Genomic DNA, 18,970 nt, shown 5'->3' with positions numbered 1-18,970 from the left:
CTCCTTAGCTTGCTCTATTAGCAAGCCCTAACATCTGGAATTTGCAATGTACTGTAATTTGGTTACTATGGTGATGAGAGATAGCAAAAAATTTTGAAAGATTCTTTGAGTGTCCTCTGATGCTAAAGGCAAGTGAATAATCTGTCACAAAAGATAGATCCAATTCATTTTGCCTTATTGGAATAACTATTTCTACTGAACTGAATGAAAAAAAGGGAAATGTTTTGATCCTGTCACATCAGCAGTTTTGGTATATAATGGAGACAGAGTGTGGTATTTCAATCCTCTGGTACATGTTGCTCCACATACTTTCAGTTGCTATAGATAGCTATTCATAATTCAGTTATTGGAGATTCATATACTTATCTATTATGTGGTTTGTAATTAATTATTTAAGTTTATCCTGTAGTTTACTATTTGAGTAAAAGTATTTTGTTTACCATTTAGAAATTATACATCTAATATGTATTGATTCAATATTTTGTTAGTAATTTGAATCAAATTACTAACAAAATATTGAATCAATACATATTTCTGCTTCACAAGGAATTTATTACAAAGCTGCTGAATTTTTTAGCAAATTGCTAAAAGTTTCTTCTGATGTAATTTGTAAGTATGTACTAGGGAGGTGGTTTGAATCAGTGTACCAAAGTAAAATGCATGTAAAAAGTATATTTGATACATAATTTTCCAGAAGTAAATTTAAATAAATTCTTAGATGCTATAATTCTGCTTTACCTTTGATGTCACAGGATTAAAAAGAGCTAATTGTCAAAAATACTTAGGCAGTTCATAAATGTTAAGGTATGCAGAAAGATCAGGTAAATCCTGCCTAGGGTTACAAGAATTTAGGAGAACATGGGAAGCTACTGGACATAACATGAGAAACTGCTGAGTTCAACAAGTAACAGGATAAGTGGCTCACAAATGTTGCACAGACCACCAGGAGCAAGCACTGAATTTCACAGACATTTAAGGGAGAATTTTGTGAGAGACATGGAAATTTAAAATAATTCAAGAAGGTGAGTTGGGGAAATTTTATGGATTCTCTTCTTGCAAGGCCAACAGAGACTGAGTAACAATCTTTCTTTACTACTTCTGTGTTAACACCTCTCATAGTGGGGAGTGATAGATATTTGAACTAGACTAGCCAGAAACTAGAATGATATCTAGATCTGGAACAACTCAAGCTCTGAGCCAGCAAGTCAGCAAGAGGTTCAAGATCTGGATAGGGAAATCACATAAAATAAGATAAAATCCATGCTGATTCTTGAGGCATCTAGTAATGAGGCTTTCTCTTTATAACATTTAGAAAATGAAGGGGTGTGTATGTTCATTGTTGAACTTCAATACTAACCAGTCAGAGAAAAGGAAAAAGTTTGAGCCATCATTGGTGCTTATGCTCATTTGTCTGCTGTTCATGTTTATCTAAGGAAAAAGACACTGTTCATTATGATTCTCATGGCCTGCAGATTTGTAGTGTGTATATTTTGTGATTGTGTGTTTGTTTACTGAAAGCACATTCAGATTCAGTACTAATTGGATCTGCAAACAGGAATGAGAAGAACCCTCCTGGTGTGGGAATCCACTGGATTCAGCTTCCATTAATAATAAGTGCTGTGAGATGTTCAGTGACTATTCAGCATCTCACGGGACTGTGGCTCCAGTCACATCCTTCCTTTGCTACAGATGGGATTAGTTGCTCCCAGAGATTCCTACCTTGTTAGCTGACCAAAACAAACAAAGCATTTAGGACTATGTTAAATTCTTTGCTTTTTAGATGGTGGATAGCTCACAGATATCCCAGGCAGTAATTGGAACTTCGCAGTCTAAAAAAATTTAGAGACACACAATAAAAGACTCTCAATCCCTCAACAACAACAACAACAACAACAACAACAAAGAGAAATAATATGGAAACACGACATAGTAAAAAAATAATGTCAAAGAGCATGGCAAGCATCACTCCAACACTGTATTTTTTCATGTTTATTTCTTTTAGGTCCATTTTGTGAAGAACCTGGTGATCCTTGTGCCTCTCAGCCATGCCTGAATGGAGGTATATGCCAGTATAACCAGTCTGGATATGTTTGCAATTGCCCTTCTGGTTTTCTTGGTCACAACTGTGAAATTGACATCAATGAATGCTCTTCAAGGCCATGTCAGAACAGAGGTACATGTATTGATTTGCCAAATGTAAGTATGTGTTAGAGATCCTTATTTAAACAGAGAATCATAGAATTACAGCATTGCATCATAGAATGATTTGGGCTGGAAGGAACATTTAAATATGATCTATTTCTGACATCTCTGCAGTGGGCAGAGACTTCTTACTCTAGATCAGGATGCTGGAAGTTGCATCCAACCTGACCTTGAGCACTTCAAGGGATGGGGCATTTACAACTTTCCTCCCATCTCACTAATTTAGCAGAAATGATGATGTGTGAGATGATGTCAGAGGTCTCACAGAAGTCAAGGTAAATGGTTCCAGTTGCTCTTCCCTTACCCATCAATGCAGTTACTAGATCGTTGAAAGACACCATTAGTCAGACATAATTTATCCTTTGTGAAGACATATTGTCTGTTTCTAATCACCTTGCTGTCATCCAAATGCTTTGACATGCCTTATAGGAGGATGTGTTCCATGAAAGTGTCAAAACAATTCCAATGTGAATTTTCAAACTAGCTTTACATGCTTCATGAAGAAACATACAATTTTCTCAATGTGTCCTGTTTATAGTATTTTTATGACAAAAACCCCCAAATTCCCCATTTCACATCAGTTGCATGGTGATCACTTAAGGAACTACCTATGTTTTGGTTTGTTTTTTTTTTTCCCTCTCCCTGATAAAATCAACTGACACAAACATGAAGCATCATGTGACCTTTATTTTATTTTCTTGTTCTTGCTTTTCATACAGCATAAATTTTTAAATTCCTTTTTTTCTTTCCCTTTTCTTTTCATAAAATAGAATAAATTCATGCAAAACTCACAGTGTTTTAATGCTAAAGTCATACCTGGTAGTATGTCAAAATAAACTGTTGATGTCCTTTCACTAGCATGTCTATTGCAAATAGGGATTGTACAGAATCAAAACAGAATCAAAAGAAGAGGTCAAAAGCTTAGTTATCATATAGCATTGATACATATTCATACAGAGAGAAAAAGAGACATCTAAATTACTGAATAAATGGATAGATTTCTAAGTTATGCAACCTGTCTAAATATTTTGTCTACTAGATATACTAGCACAAACTATTTTGTGCAATAGGCAAACAGTTGTAGTAGTTTGTTTCATATGTATAGAAATGCCTTAGTGGGAGTTGAAGTTTGCTGATTATACCTTTAAGATGAGTTCCAAAGAGGCACCTAAGCACTTCCAATTTCATTAGGGGAACAAACCCTTTAATTTTTCCTTTACTTTCAGACTTCAAAAGGCCTAAGAGCACAGGAAAATATTGGTGGGACTGTCAGCCCTAAGAAATATTTTGTTTTGTAAAATAACTTACTTTTCTTGCTGTTCAAATTAGAGATTGCAGTATCTGACAGATGTCTTTAACTGTTAAAGCAAAGCACAGACTTTATATGCTTTATATGGAAGGAGAAAATGGATACCCATAATTACCCATAATTTTCTTTCCTGCTCTAGTTAGTGATGGTTCGGTTATTGATGTACTTTGTGTACTGTTAGTGTTTAATCGATAACACTGAAAAAAAATTACACTGAAAAAAAATCAGAAATTAGGAAAAAGCCCCAAATTAATTATAGAACTCCTTCTTGATTCAGTTATGAGAAACTGTAATTTTAAAGCTGGTATATTTCCATCTAGCAAACTCAAGTATGGTATAATCTGTGCTGGAAGCCCTGTTCTTCTTGTCCTAAATTAATTTTGTAACCTATCTGAGACTAGAACTCTTGTGTCTTTGTAGACTGCTTTGTACAATGAAAAGTTGTCTTAATTGGTGTCTCTCTAGTAATACATTTAAACATCATAAACACTAAATTTTGTACTGCCTTTGGTACAACAAATAATTATTTCTAATTTCCCTTTCTTCTATAGGATGTGGCATGTATCTGTATGCCAATATTTACTGGCAAGTTCTGTGAGAGAATACTGAATCCATGTGAATTATTGCCCTGCCTAAATAATGCGACTTGCATAGCTCAGCAGCAAAACTATAAGTGCCGGTAAGATTAGAAATTAATTTATTTCAGTACTTTGTTGGTTCACTTGGTAATGTTACACAGATTGCAGAAAGAAAGGACATAATTCACAGAGAGCACATTTATGTTTTAAATATATATATATATATATAAATATATAAATATATATATATAAATACATATATATATATATTGTGCTTTATTCTGTTAGGCTTCTTGTAAATTCTGGGAGTGATACAAAAAGATTTAAAGCATTTAAGGGCTATAATTTTTTTCATTATTAATACTATTAAAAAAATATATACATTTTAAAATGCCGATGACACTTGAGGCAGTTATACTACATGTGCCACTCCCTTTCAGGGTGCATGAAGTTTATGTTGTTTCTGAAAAGATAAGGGAACCTACTTAATTTATAGTTCACAGACATGCATTAGTAGACTTTAAATTGATCCTTCAAGCAGCATGTGAAAAACTTTTTAATTCAGAAAGATCATGCTAAAAATTATCCATTTGAAAATACCAGAAATGACGCAATGTATAATTTAATTTCATTTTAAAATAGATTTTTGGAAGTTTTTTCCATGTCAGAAGGAGTACAGTTTATCCTGTTCCCCTTTGTTTGGCTTTTCTCTTGCTGCCGGAGTAAATTCTGATAAGCTTTACTGAAGTAAACATTTTTCAAATGTTAGGATAATCATAAAAGCAGAAAATTGAAAGCTGTGATACAAAAAAGCCTGACAACATATTATGAATGAACTTAGAAACTTCAAAAAAAAAAAAATAAAAGTATAGAACACAGAGTTTCAGTGCATCAGCAGAGTTTCAATTTAGAGGACTTAAAATATAAATATAAGTAGAACAGTTTACAATTTTCCCAAAAAAGCAAATCCAAAGAATTTCATTCTTATTCACTCCTAAATACAGATATACATACAAACACACATATGCAAGCTCATATACAGATAGATCTTCCCGTATAGATATGTAAAACACTGAACAACAGTGATCATTAAGTTTCCAATTCTTTAAACTGGGACATAAGCTAATAGTTTATTATTATATAGCTAGTCTTCTCACAATATGTGTATATTAGTATGAAATGTGTTGAAGTTTACATTTAAAAATATGCATAACCTGAAAAATTAATCTATATTACCTTTATTAACAGAAACCAAACCAAAAAAGAAGTCATAAAATATTATCCTGGCCCTGTTATTCATATTGAATACTTTATAATTCCACAAAGTATTTGTAGAAATTATCTGTACCAAGAACTTTCTTGTACCATAGGAATTATTTATTAAAAATGTTTATGGGAAAACGTTGTGGTTGAACTATGTTTCCTTTGATAATATTATGTGAGAATAAGCATGGAAGTCATTATTTAGATCAATATATTAGAACATAGAAATGGGCAATTAAGAACCCACTTTACATTGGGGTGGGTTATAAGCTCATTAACACCAAGAATGTTCTAAAAGGGGAACTGACAACCTAGAAAACAACACTGTAATAGTGTTCAATCCACATAATCAACCCGAGCAATCAATTTGCCCACCAGACATTCTTGATGAAGGAGGAGAGCTCCAGAAAGTGACTCCTATCTTCCACAGAGAAATATCCAGAACAGGTGACTTGACACATCTTACAAAAGTTTGCAGTTTTCTTTGTCCAAAGGTAGAGGGCTACAATACAATAACAGAGTATTAGAACACAATAAATATACAATACTGTCAGAGACTCATAGAACAGCCAAGATACCAGAAGTATCTTCTGGTCCAACCTTTCCTGGCAAAGTGAATTTAGATGAGATTACCTAGTACCCTGTCCAATTGCTTGTTGAAAATCTCCAGTGTTCTGCCTTAGTTTTGCTATTCAGTCCCCAAAGACTTCAATTATTGATTACAATAATTTTTATGATTATTTTTAATAAATAAAAAATATCGTTCTCTTTTTTTTTTGGTGAAATTAAAATTAGTTTCCACCACTTAGCCTGAAATAATTAATAGAAGCATTTATGCCTCTCTCCTTAAAAGGAGGCATTTAGGTGAGAGAAAGCATTTTTAAGTAGTATGAATTGTATATTTTATACAAGGAGACCACATTCAGTACTTTTGTTTGTGAGAGCTGCAATCTTGCCAGAGTGCTGAAATGCAAAGGAGGTGTTGACAGATAGAGAAGTCCAGGAGTCAGCAGGCTTCACTGTTTTAAGAATTCAAAATTTTCCTTTTAAAATCATAGTCTGCATTAGCTACTTGACTAACAGAGTAGACAGTGGTTGGACAGTTTCAGTTTTCTAAACTCACAGGCTTGGACACTTTCTGCCTGTTATTCATGTTTTAATTCACTTCACCCAAAGGAAATCTAGCATTAATTACATTGCTTTAATTTGAGGGATTTGTAGCTGCTCATCAACATTTTAAGAGAAGATTTGATTCATTCTTGGTAATCATTGTCAAATACTGTACATTATATCTCTGCCTAGTCACTCCACAATAAACTGCATGTGTTTCATACTACATTTGGTGTAATACTACATGTCATGCTGCAACATGATCCACTTCGATAGCATTTTGACATCATAAATAAATGTAATGGTGTTTAGGTCAGATGCACATACAAGTTAAAATAATAGCTGAATTGAACTTTTTACTTCATTACTTTCTATTTTGCTTCCACCTATGCTATGTTGTTCTCCTTATGCCCAAACTACGTTCTTATATCCTACACAATTCCTGCTTCTTCTCAACATCTCCTTCCTTCTTTGGAAAAGCAGTTGTTTTCCATTCTAAACATATAACAAAACAGGAACAATTTAATTTTCCCCACTTCAGTTATGATGTATGACTATTTTGTATTCTAATTCCATCCTTTCAGTCTTGATATCACACACAACTTTGTGCTAAGAATCTAATAGTCACATTTTTTCCTAAATGTCAAAATTTAAGGTGAATTAAAATAGGCAGTGAAGAAACAAATCCATCAAAATAAACTAAGATTGTTTGCTTTCTATCTTCTTCTATTATCCATGTAATTTATGATAATAAAAAGTCACAAAAAATGTGAAAGGGTGCTCTGAGAAAATATGTTCTGTTGGTGCTGTCTGTGGAACTTTACTGTCAAGTTGTTTTCCTGTTAGCTTACATTTCCCCTTCCTTACATTAGTATGTTTATTGCAAAACAACCAAAAAAACCCCAAAACCAGAAAAAAATGAGCAAATAAAAAAATTAGAAGAAGCCACTTCTAAAATTGTCTTTCTAGATTATCTAGTTAATGAAATAATCATAGATTAAAGCAAAAAATCTAGGAACTCTTTCACTTCAGATCATGGGTAAAAACAAATCAGTAAAAAAAACATTTTAATAGAGTTGCTCTGACTTGGTTTTAGATGTAATTAAAAAATTATAAGAAAAATATACAAAATATTTTTATTGTTATTTACGTTCCTTTCATATTTAAATTTTATTACTAAAAACTCCTTTTAACTAGAATACATGAACTAGAACTTTATAAGGAATAGAGTTTGCAAGAATTTTGAAGTGAAGTACTTGAAATGGCAGAAATATGATCACATGTAGCATCTCTTTTAAGAGGAAGGTGAGGATTATGTGGTTCACTACAACTTTCTTAGAGTGTTATGTGGTTGTGTCTATACCAGCCTCAAAGCATATATCCATTTACAGAAGGTTTTCCCATATTCATTTACCTCTGCCCACATGGTCCAATGCATGAATTGTGGTTGATTTCCAGAGATTTCTGATTAAATCCAACCAGTTTAACACTTCACTAAGGTTAATAAATTACTTAAGCCTCTGGACATGCTAAATGTGTCTGTGCATTCCTCAGACTCAGAGCCATACCCACAGATAGACATCTTGAACTGATTTAGGAAGTCTGGTTAACCCAGTTGCTTTCTATTGAATACTGCTGCCCAAGAAGTTGCTGTGGAAAATATATCCCTAACTTTAGTGTACTGTGTAACTGCTAGAAGCTCCATGAATTTTGAAACCAGGGATTGGATAGGTTTTATCTATGAGAAAACATAAGCAACACACCTGGATGTCATATTTATTAGGAGCAAGAACATAGGAAAACCAGGAGCAATTCTGTATAATCTTCATAATTTCCAGCTTCTGGACTGAACAATTTGAAAAAAACCTGCTTCTTAGAAAGAGTTAAAGAAATTCCCATCTATTACTTTTGGATTCTTTCACAAACACAAATTTTCAGCTAACTGGCCATTTCCTTTTTCTTCTTAAGTCTTTTCTTTCCATGATACCAGAAATGGCCTTTAGACAGGGGACCATGCTGGGTCTGTAAGAAGATAGTGAGAGTGTTTACAAGGATTATCTATCAAGATATAAGTATTCAAATATTTTTCTACATGGATACATTATTGATTTTAAATAAGACTTCTTTACTATCCATTTGAATCTCCTCTCTTTTATTTGTGTATTAGAGATTTTTTTTTAACATGGGAGGGCTACATCAGGAAAGGATTTTCTCCTGCTAATAGTAATAGTTGACATGAAGCAGACGAAATTTCTGCAGTTCCTTTTACATACATGACTTGATGCCATCATGATACATACATGACGTGATGCCATCACTCCACTGGCATCACGTGGAACTAACAGTCACAAAAATTGAATGCTATTTTTTTCTTTAAAGAAAATACTGAATTACAATTAAGCAAACATGTCAACAACTATGAATTGTTGTCTCTAGATTGTTATTTACATAATTAAGCATGTCATTATTTACCATTTATACTATTCTTTATCCATTAGCAATGACTGGTGTTTATACTTCACTTATCATATTTTTTTTTATATTAAAATATCTCCCTGATACTTAAATTGACCTATTTTCTCTAATAGTTTTCCAAAATCTTGTTACCTTGTCAGCAGCTGTTTATTAAATATTACCTCATTATAGATTTTTTTTCCTGGAAGATTATATGAAATGTTTGTTTGAAAATATTTTAATCAATTAAAGAAATTATTAATGAAAAGCAAACTTATTCAGAATCATCCAAGGGATTTTCAATTTCTTGAAAACATATTCTGTTTATTTTAAATAACATAAGAGATTTGTTTTGTTACTGCAAGAACATAATTTAATAGAATTATGGAACATAATTAAATACAATTAACTTTTAAAATGCAAGTTCTCTAAAATACACTGGTGCATTTGCAGCTGCATGCCAGGATTCACTGGGAAGAACTGTGAGGAAGTAATTGACTACTGCAGGCTGCTCAGCGTCAACTGTCTGAATGAAGGATTGTGTCTTAATGTAATTGGAGGATTCACTGTAAGTAATTTAATACATGTTAAACTAATTCAGTGTTCTAAAGTATAAAAGCTTCAGACAAGCAAACTTGAAATGCATTCATTAGTTTAAGAGACAAGAGGGACACAATATTATAGGTTTTATTTACTTTAATCGATAACACAAGGGTAAGTCTCTTGGGTAATATGGATTTTTTTATTACTTCTTTACTGAGATCATGTTTAGTACTATATCAAGTAAGATAACTGAAGGGTACTTTTATAGTAAAAAGAATATATAACTAATTGTGGTCCAGTGTCATTTCCCACAAAGATGATACTCACAGCTGTGCTGCAGCCTTTAAAAATACATTGCTTGAATTAAGAGCATCTGTTGCCATTATTTTAACCAGAATCAAATTACTTATCTACACTTGAACATGTTTAAAATAAATACAAGTTTAAAACTTTGATGATGAAACTGTAGTGTGATGACATTCATTCCAACTGAGAGTTTGGGAAAAAAAATATTGGATCGGCTTGTTTTAACTCTCTAAATTGCCCCTGAAAATGTTAAGCAAGGTGCAGAATCTGGCCCTTGTCCTTGCTAAACTCTGGTTGGTGACTTCCTGGCCCTCTCAATTGTCAAGGTCTCTCTGTAGGGCCTCTCTGTCCTTGAGGGAGTTTAAAGCTCCTCCCAGTTTAGTGTCACCAACAAACTTATATTGTATTCCTTCATGCCCTTTGTCCAAGTAATTTATAAAGATGCTGAAGAGCACAGGACTGGGGATGGAGCCCTGTGGAACCCCACTCGTGACAGGTCACCAGACTGGTGTCACGCCACTCATTATAACCCTTTGTGCCTGACTGTGAGCCAGTTGCCCACCCACCATGTAACCTGGTTATTAGTATTTTGTCCAGGAGGATCCTGTGAGAGGCAGTGTTGAAAGCATTGCTGAAAAGATTGCATTCACTCAGTTTCCTAGGTAAACTAAGTGAGTTTCCTTTCCTAGAAGGAAATAAGGTTTGACAGGCAAGAAGCTTGCCCTGGCTGTTACCTATGACTGAGACACTCCAGGCGCTTTCGGATACTTCTCAGAATAATATTTTCCATGGTTTTACAAGCACTGAAGATAGTCTGGTAGGCCTGTAGTTTCTGGGGTCTCCTTCTCCTGTGAATGCAGATGACCATAAAAAATGGTAGAGTAGTTAATAATACACAAATATGATAAGTATTTCCAGGTGGACTGCACTACTTTAAGAAATCGCGTGTTCTATGAAAGGCAAATTCAATGCTGTATGCATAGAAAAAAAGAATATTAATTATCCAGTACTGAGTGTTCCTGATAGTCAGTGACAAAGAAGACAACTTTTAGCTCAAAGTGAATTTTAAAATGTGACACCACAGAGTTGATGAAGACAGAAAGACAATCCCTGTAGTCAAAAATAAGCACTTGTATGTACATAAGCATTTTTCAGTAGCCATACTTTGACTGTCAGTGAAAGGTCATCATAGGCAGCTATATCATATAAACTGTTTTAGAAGTTTGTAAATGAGGAAACTTCTATTAAAAATGAAGTTTATGAAATGAAATAAAGAAATAATTTAAAATTATATTCTCAAAAGTACATACAGATTTGCAATCTTAAAACAGTTGGTGGTCTATCAGTTTTTCTCAAAAGAAAAAGAAAAGGAACAATTGTATTTAAAATATTCAGCTGTTCCTAGCAAAAAAGGGATAAAATTATTGTGCATGGTTCTGAGCAGCTGCTTCTTCTACGTACTATTGATTATAGCAGGAGCATTTTCAAAAGCCTTTTAGCTAATATGGTCCAATGCTGTGTTTCAGCAGTTTCCCATCAGATCAGTGCCAGGTCACATCCGTCCTGTCCTTGTGAATAACTTCACCAGACATTAAATTTCATGAGGATCTACTGTTGTGGGATCCAAACCCTGCAATTCCCACAGAAGGCTGAAGGCCTTATTGTGGATTGCTTCTAGTAGTCAATGCAGCACACACATTTCACTGATATTAAAAGTTAGGAAAAGGATTGTATTTTCCAAAGTTGCCATGAATAGTGAAAACATAAATCCCCATCCCCTGTTTTATTTGGGCTCTGAAGAGGATCAAAGATATGATATTCACCTTGTTGGCTTCTAAAGCACAAAAAGACAACACTGCAGCTTTGCTCAGTTTGAGAAATATGGCTATAATTTGGACATATAATTTTAACAGGCGACAAACACAATTCTTGAACATGAAAAGATCTTCCTCTCTCAAAAAGTACTGATATTAAAAAATTCTACTACTTACTATTGATTTAACAATTATTGCAAGAAGTCTGCTATTGAATTTCTCCTGATTTGCAGCTGCTTCTAAGAACTGTTTCTAAGAATAAATATAGTAATTGTAAAAGTTCTAAAAAAATATATATTATAGCATTTTTTTATATCCATACCATAGGAAAATTTTTAATTAATGTATTGGTTTGTCAATTTTATAATAAATAACTCCACCTATTTAGAAGACAGAGGGCAGTGCTTTAAGAAAAGGAATAAATTAAAACAGTTTGAGCATAAATCATGCAATTACTGATGTGTGAACCAATTTCAGAGTTCAGCAGATTTTTATTCAATAAAACTACTTAACTACATTATTTTTACAATACCATAACCTGCTTCCTAAAAATATTTTTAAACATCTGCCCACAGATACACTTTTCAATAGATTTTTCTGTTCTCATCACAGCTTTTCTTTTTCTTAAAGGGATTTCATAAGTGAGAAGTCAGTGTTCTTGTTTTGCAGCTGATAATATTTTCTCATTGCTTTTAATCTGATTGTCTTAAACAATTTATGGCTGTAGGTATCTGTTTTCCTTATCTTTTCCTGAAGACAGGGAAAATATGAGCAATGCCCAAAAGGCAAGTGGTAGAGAAAAAAGAGCTGTTGTTTGTTTCATGCTAATCATACTGCTGCCAGATGCTAACCACCTCAGGGTATGGAGTGGCTTGAGTAGGGTTCACCCAGTGATTTAGAATGGCTCCAATAGAGCCTCTGGCACACAACTGGGCAGTGAAAGCTGATAAAGAAAGTACACAAACAAGAAATCACCTGTGGATGTAAAGCTTTCCTCTAGGTCCCAAGGGTGGACTGAGTACCTCGCTATCTATTTATCCACAGCAAGTAGTTTGGATCATGGCAACAAGTATTATCCCTCCTTAAGATTCCCTGTTTCCTCCTGAATCATTAGTATTAAACTGGAAAAAACCTCAAAACCAACCAAACAAAGTAAACATACTAAAAAAATATATTAATTTAATCCAGTACAAATTCAGAGGATAATGGAATTCTAGTATACTGGAGTTTGCAAGCACGGAAAGGAGTGCAGTTTTGAAAACATGGTAGTGGGAGAGTTGAGATATGAAAATTGTCAAGTCTTTGGCATACTAGCTGTCCTTACTTTCCAGGGAGAAACCATTGAATCGCATAAAAATAGAATCTACAGGTCAGTGATGATTACCTACAGAAGTCCATTTGATGCGCAAGAAAGTGCAGCTCTACAGTGGTTGCTACACACTCTTCCTGTGTGTAGGAAGGGCAGGCAAATTAAAAATGCTTTCCACTTCTTGTAGAGTACAAAAATGCTCATTCATGACTTTTTTTTTTTTTTTTGCCTAACAGCTCCTTACTATGCTACTAGCTAGTATCTTTCAACTTACATGGTCTGCATAGTGTATCCAAGTCTATTTTGTCAATATGCCTTTCTCCCATCATCCTGACAAACCACTGATTCTTGTAAGGCTGTGTGCTTACAGCCAGCAAAGAAATTGAGTTATGTAGACACAAAAACTGAAGCTGAAAGATGAAGAGGAAGCAATGTCATTGTAAGGTCTGTTTCCATTTGCCAGCACTACACTTGAGACAAGGTCTAAACAAACTATACATATTGCCTGAACAGCAGATCTGTGCTGGCAAACAAATGCACACAGCTTTAAAGAAAGAGAAAACAATCTCTGTTATCATTCTGTGTTTCACCATTGGCCATTCGAAGAAAATGTTTGAAATTTCTCTGAGAAGCTGTACTGACACTTGCATGTGGAATTTTGTGTTGGAAAAATTGCCAGTGGGTGCCCTGGTACCTTCAGAAAGAACAACAGGAAATGCTGTTGATTTCTAAATAGTATTCCTACAGTGCAGAGGAAGCAGCTTGTGCTTTTAAGGGAGAGTGAAGCTAAGCAAAAAGGAGTAATGGTTTTAACTTCTACAAGTAATTTGCCTGGAGAACCCTGATTAATGGTAACAGATGCATTTCTGTCAATTCCCTTCAGAAAATTTTTCCCCAGTCACCAGAATTTTGCTTTCTTATATGGATGTACATTTAATAAGGTTTATCTAATAGTATGATTCACCATAAGAGGATACAAAAATTAATATAATAGAAAAGATTGGTATCTAAAATATTACCCTGCAGATGGCTCTGTGGATGTTCATGTTATACTCTTTTGATCTTTTTCTCACATCCATATAATGGAGCCATAGCTTTTATATTTGAAGCATTATGGTGAATTTGAGATATTTCAACAACAAGCTGTGCACCAAGAGGATATATGGTTGACAAAGTAATATTACGAATATACATTAACAGTCAGCAACACCATAAGTCACACTGTTGTAGTTGAAGATAAAAACCCCAGCAAATATGTTCTGCCCAAAGACTACCATGTTCTCTAGCAAAGCAGGAGACTGTATTCTAACACAGAAAACAGTCTTTACTGAAGCTAACATGTTCCTTCTGAGGCAATGTGGGAAGGAGGATAGAGGAGGGAACATCTCTCTCCTGTGATTTTTTTCCCCATGTCAAGATGATGTGTGGCCCTCATTCAGCAGAACTTGTACAGATATTGCAATCAGGCAGACAGAGGTCCAGGTTTCATCCCTTCCAGATGAGCTTTTTCTTTGTGTGTGCAGAATCAGGCCCATCAGCCAGCTGTCAGGCTGGGGATCAAATTGATTCTTTGCAGAAGAGCAGTGCCAAGCCCCACAGACTTACCTGAAAAACATTTTTGGAAAGTCTGCTACTCAGGTCTTCTTGGTAAGCTCTTCCCTGAGAAGCCAATCTCAGCCCTAATGCTTTTTGATGATGCATTATCCCTAGAAGTCCAACTGAATTTATAGCACAGAAACAAAGCACCTCTATGCAGAATTGTCAATAATCAGCAAAATGGGGCTATGTCATACTGCTTAGATCTCATAGCCCTAAAGCCTCTGTAGGTACAGAGTTTGTGGTAGCTGGGAGTGGGGCTGTGTCCAGCCTCACCCCTAATGGGCACAGCTGTGAGCAGCACTGACCACAATGAGCCAGGGAGTGCGCAGGGGCACTGACCAACACCAAAGGGAGCAGAGGGCACTCAGGGGCAATTCATCAGCATGAGGGGTGTAAAAGGTTGGGCTAAAGAACAAAAGGAGTGGCTATTTGCAGCCTTTTGATGTGATATGGTGTTGCTCTGGATGGATGGATGCCTGAGGTCTTCTGATGTGGTATTGTGTTATTCTGTATGGGCAAATGCTTAAAAGCCTTCTGGAATTGTGCTATTCTGTGTATCGTGGCTGCCTTGACTGTGGCATAAGTGGTGACAGACCTCTGGCTTATTCTTAGAGAAGCTATTTGTATTTATTGCATGAGAGGAGAAATAATTTCTAGATCACATATCCAGAACTAAAAGGCAGTAAAGAGGAGAGAAAACATTATGTTGTTTAAAAAGATTCAGTTCTTTAAGAAAAATGCACTAGGGCTTTTTAAAGTCCTCTGCATTGCATCTATCACCGTTTGTTTTTTGAGTATAAAAAAAAGCCATAAAGAAACAAACATTTAATGTATTTGGCATTTTATATATTAAAACAGTTGGTTAGTGTGATAAAAATTTTTATGAATATTTATAAGAGATCTGCAACCACTGCTAGAAGCAATGAAAATTGGCACTGCGAAGTCTCAGATGGGATTTTTATACTTATGTACAACATATCAAATAGGTTATTGTCATTTTCCTTTTAAGAAAAATATACAGTCTCTCCTACTGTTTCTCCTCATGGACCAGATGAGAACATTATAGTTTCATCTCTGTGAATCCACTTTGCCACCATCATTAATTCTATTGATGTCTCTCCTGTATTTGTCCTTCCAGCTGAGTGTTCTAAACAGCAGTAGTTCAAAGTCAGATACTTCCATTAGGGGCTAGTTTTACACAAGTTAATTAGTCAATTTTCTTTCACACAGTAGCAGTAATTCTACAGAAGAGTTCACATAAATTTTAAAATGTTCTAAACAGTTTTTTCCTTCTTTAGTGTTTAATTTGGACTTTATCAAAATTAAATTTCCTGCTTTTCTTATTCTATTGAAATAAACACCATCAAAGCACCCCAGGTACATTTCATATGTGCTGCTAATTATCTCTGAGCTGTATAGAAGTTATTAAACAGTAGAAATCTTCATATAATAAATGAAATGTCCTTCTTTTAAAGAGAAAATTTAAATGGAAAATATTTAATTAAAACTGTGATCATCTAATCATTTCATATATCTTTGTACAGTGGATCTGAATTTATATAGTAGAAAACATATAATTAAATATAAATGGACAGCAAAATACACTAGATATAACCAACAGAAATTTTCTGGTTTATTTTTAAATGCAACCTCTGAGAAGTTAAAATCAAGCCTGTGCTTAAGTTCAAACCATTTTTCAAAGGCACAGAAATTCCCCAAATTTCTTCTTCACTGACTTCCCTATCTAATAAGGAGCTGGCCCCTTGAGATAAGGAAAATGTCTGTAGAAAGAGTCCATAAAATTTCACTCAGCCAACTCAGCACTATACATTTCTGAAGCACATAACTTATAATCATTTTTTGCTTGTTTATTAATGCCAGTAAGATCAGACAGATGTTCTCCATGTGCTGTATAAACTTTGTGGTGTCTTTGGCAGTTGTTTCTAACATTGTACAGTCAGTTTCTGGTTTGAGATTTTTAATGCTTATTTTTCATTCTTCAGTATTTGCCCTTTTGTCCTCTACTACCAAAAACTCAAAAATGCACATTCTTAATTTGCCTTTTTAAGTTATAATTACATACTAATAAAATTTCATTTTTTTAATGAAATCATATGTAAAAAGAGATGGCACTTGCTCAAACTACACAAAGGATAGATAACTTCATCTTCCCACCTTCTCTATGAGATGTACGTGGATAGAATTCTAGTTTCCATTTTACTCATATATTCACTTGAGAAATGAAAGATATTTTTATTAAAATTATTTAGTTCAAGTTATGACATATTTCTGTGGAGACTCCTAGAATCTCCACCTAGAATCAGGGTTTCATATGAAGGAGCATGTCATATCAGTAATCATAGTATCATAGAATAGTTTGAGTTTGAACTGACCTTCAAAGTTCAATTAGTCCAAATCTCCAACAATAAACATGGACATCTTTCACTACATCAGGTTATTCAGAGTCCCATTCAACCTGCCTTCAATATTTCCAGAGACAGGGCATCTACCACATCTCAGGCTGATTTGTTCCACCTCATTCCTCTGATTTAAACTAAATCTACCCTCTTTTACTTTACAAACATTATCCCTTCTATTTCTATATAACCTGCTAAAAAGTTTGTCCCCATCCTTCTTATAAGCCCCTGTCGTGTGAAAAGGGGAGATTTCCTCGACCCTTAATGTGGGGAGATTACTTAGCCCTCAGTGTTTAATTTGTCTGTAAGCACCCCAGGAAAGCCAAGACTCTTGTGTCCAGCCTGTCTGTTGGTGTCCCATTATGGGAATCCTTCCCTGAGCAGTCCTGCTAGGTCAGAGAATGGCTTGACTGACTCATTCAGGGGCACACAGCAACATGAGGGAAATGCTTTGGCAGATCTTCCCACCTTGTGATCCCCGACTGGGTCTTCCACTGCACTGAATATGTTGCCTTTTGCTGCAACTGCCTATGAAAGACTCACACCAAGAGTTCACAGAACAGCATTCCTCATTTATATAAAATTTTGATAGGTTAAGTTTCAAGCATTGTCAGTGGTAGTATTGGACTGCAAAACATGTTCAAACAATACACAGAAAAGGTAAGATCCCCAGTAAAAACATTCAGCATGGACAGAGTACAATTCTTACCCAATAAGCGACCCTATGGAGTGTGGTGGTGTTCACAGGGGTCCCAGAAAGAGGAAAGAGATGAGGATCTGACTCCATGTTTCAGAAGGCTAATTATTATTCAGAAGGCTTATTTTATGATATATATTATATTAAAGCTATACTAAAGAATAGAAGAAAGTATTTCATCAGAAGGCTTGCAAGCAAAGGAAAAAGAATGGAATTATAGCAAAATCCTGTGACTGACTGAGACAGTCCAGACAGCTGGGCTTTGGTTGGCCATTACTTAGAAACAACCACATGAGACCAATCAAAGATTTGCCTGTTGCATTCCACAGCAGCAGATAATTATTGTTTACATTTTGTTCCTGAGTACTCTCAGCTTCTCAGGAGAAAAATCCTAAGGATAGGATTTTTCATAAAACATGTCTGTGACAATGGGGGAGAAGACAGGTTATGCGCGAGGGCGTACGCGGCCCTAGGTCCGGCTAGCTGATAGGGGTGAGAATGGCCGACGCCCCTACGCATACACCGCCAACCCCCTTCGGCGTCTTGGCCTCAGGCTGGGCTGGATGTTGAGCTCGGAGTTGCGCGAAAAGAGACGAATGAGGAGGCGACCACTTGCTGGGGGTGAACCGTCAGTTTATTGGATGGAATGGAGGCACCAACAAGGATGGGCACCAGCCAGCAAAATGGCCCCGAACAAGGGGAGAAACAGGGTTTTAAAGGGAAGGGGAGGAGAAGGGAGGGAAGCCCAGCTAACCAATGAGAAAACTCAAAGGGAGGTGCTAAGTATAACTGACATACAGAAGTAGCCAATAAATACAAAGTAAAGGAGGAGCCCCGGGACCACAGCCAACCACAACCCCCAGAGAGAAGAAAGTTCTCGAAACCTGGGAGGAGAGGGGAGTGATTGACTGGGCCCAGGGAGGAGAAAACATTGACTTATATGGGAGAATAGGGGAGGAGGAATTATATAACACAACTGACTGAAAGCAGGGGTTTCTATGGAAACAAAACTGGCAGGAGAGCAGTGGCGGGAAAACTGGGGAGGGAGGAACCATTTACAAAGAACAGGGGGATACAATACATAAAATGGGGGAGTAAACTGAAAAACTTAAAAACACACTACAACATCAGCCTATCAACTGATCTCAGCAGTTATGATCGAGTCTTCCCTAACTTTTCCCCCATTCCCTACTTACTTTTATACTATCTTGTTATGTTTAGGTGGACCTTGAATAATTCTAGTCATACATACCTTTGTTACTGATTGGCGTAAAATTCTCTCACTTCACTTTTAAAGATAGAGTAAAAAAAATAGAGAGCACACACCTTGTGGGGCGGGGTCATATGCTGGAGGGGGATAACTTTGGGA

At 35.4% G+C, this 18,970-nt stretch overlaps 1 protein-coding gene across 1 annotated transcript in view; it reads left to right on the top strand.

Moving 5' to 3' along the window:
* EYS (eyes shut homolog) overlaps positions 1–18,970 on the top strand; it is a 704,733-nt gene that overhangs the window by 42,473 nt on the left and 643,290 nt on the right. The window contains exons 3-5 of the mRNA XM_064707313.1: positions 2,003–2,196; positions 4,063–4,190; positions 9,370–9,484. Coding sequence (XP_064563383.1) covers positions 2,003–2,196; positions 4,063–4,190; positions 9,370–9,484 — 437 coding nt within the window. The remainder of the gene's footprint in view (positions 1–2,002; positions 2,197–4,062; positions 4,191–9,369; positions 9,485–18,970) is intronic.

This window comes from Zonotrichia leucophrys, chromosome 3, assembly GCF_028769735.1.
Source record: "Zonotrichia leucophrys gambelii isolate GWCS_2022_RI chromosome 3, RI_Zleu_2.0, whole genome shotgun sequence".
Taxonomy (NCBI): domain Eukaryota; kingdom Metazoa; phylum Chordata; class Aves; order Passeriformes; family Passerellidae; genus Zonotrichia; species Zonotrichia leucophrys.
The sequence above is the reverse complement of the archived record's forward strand: the minus strand, read 5'-3'. Positions and strand labels throughout refer to the sequence as shown.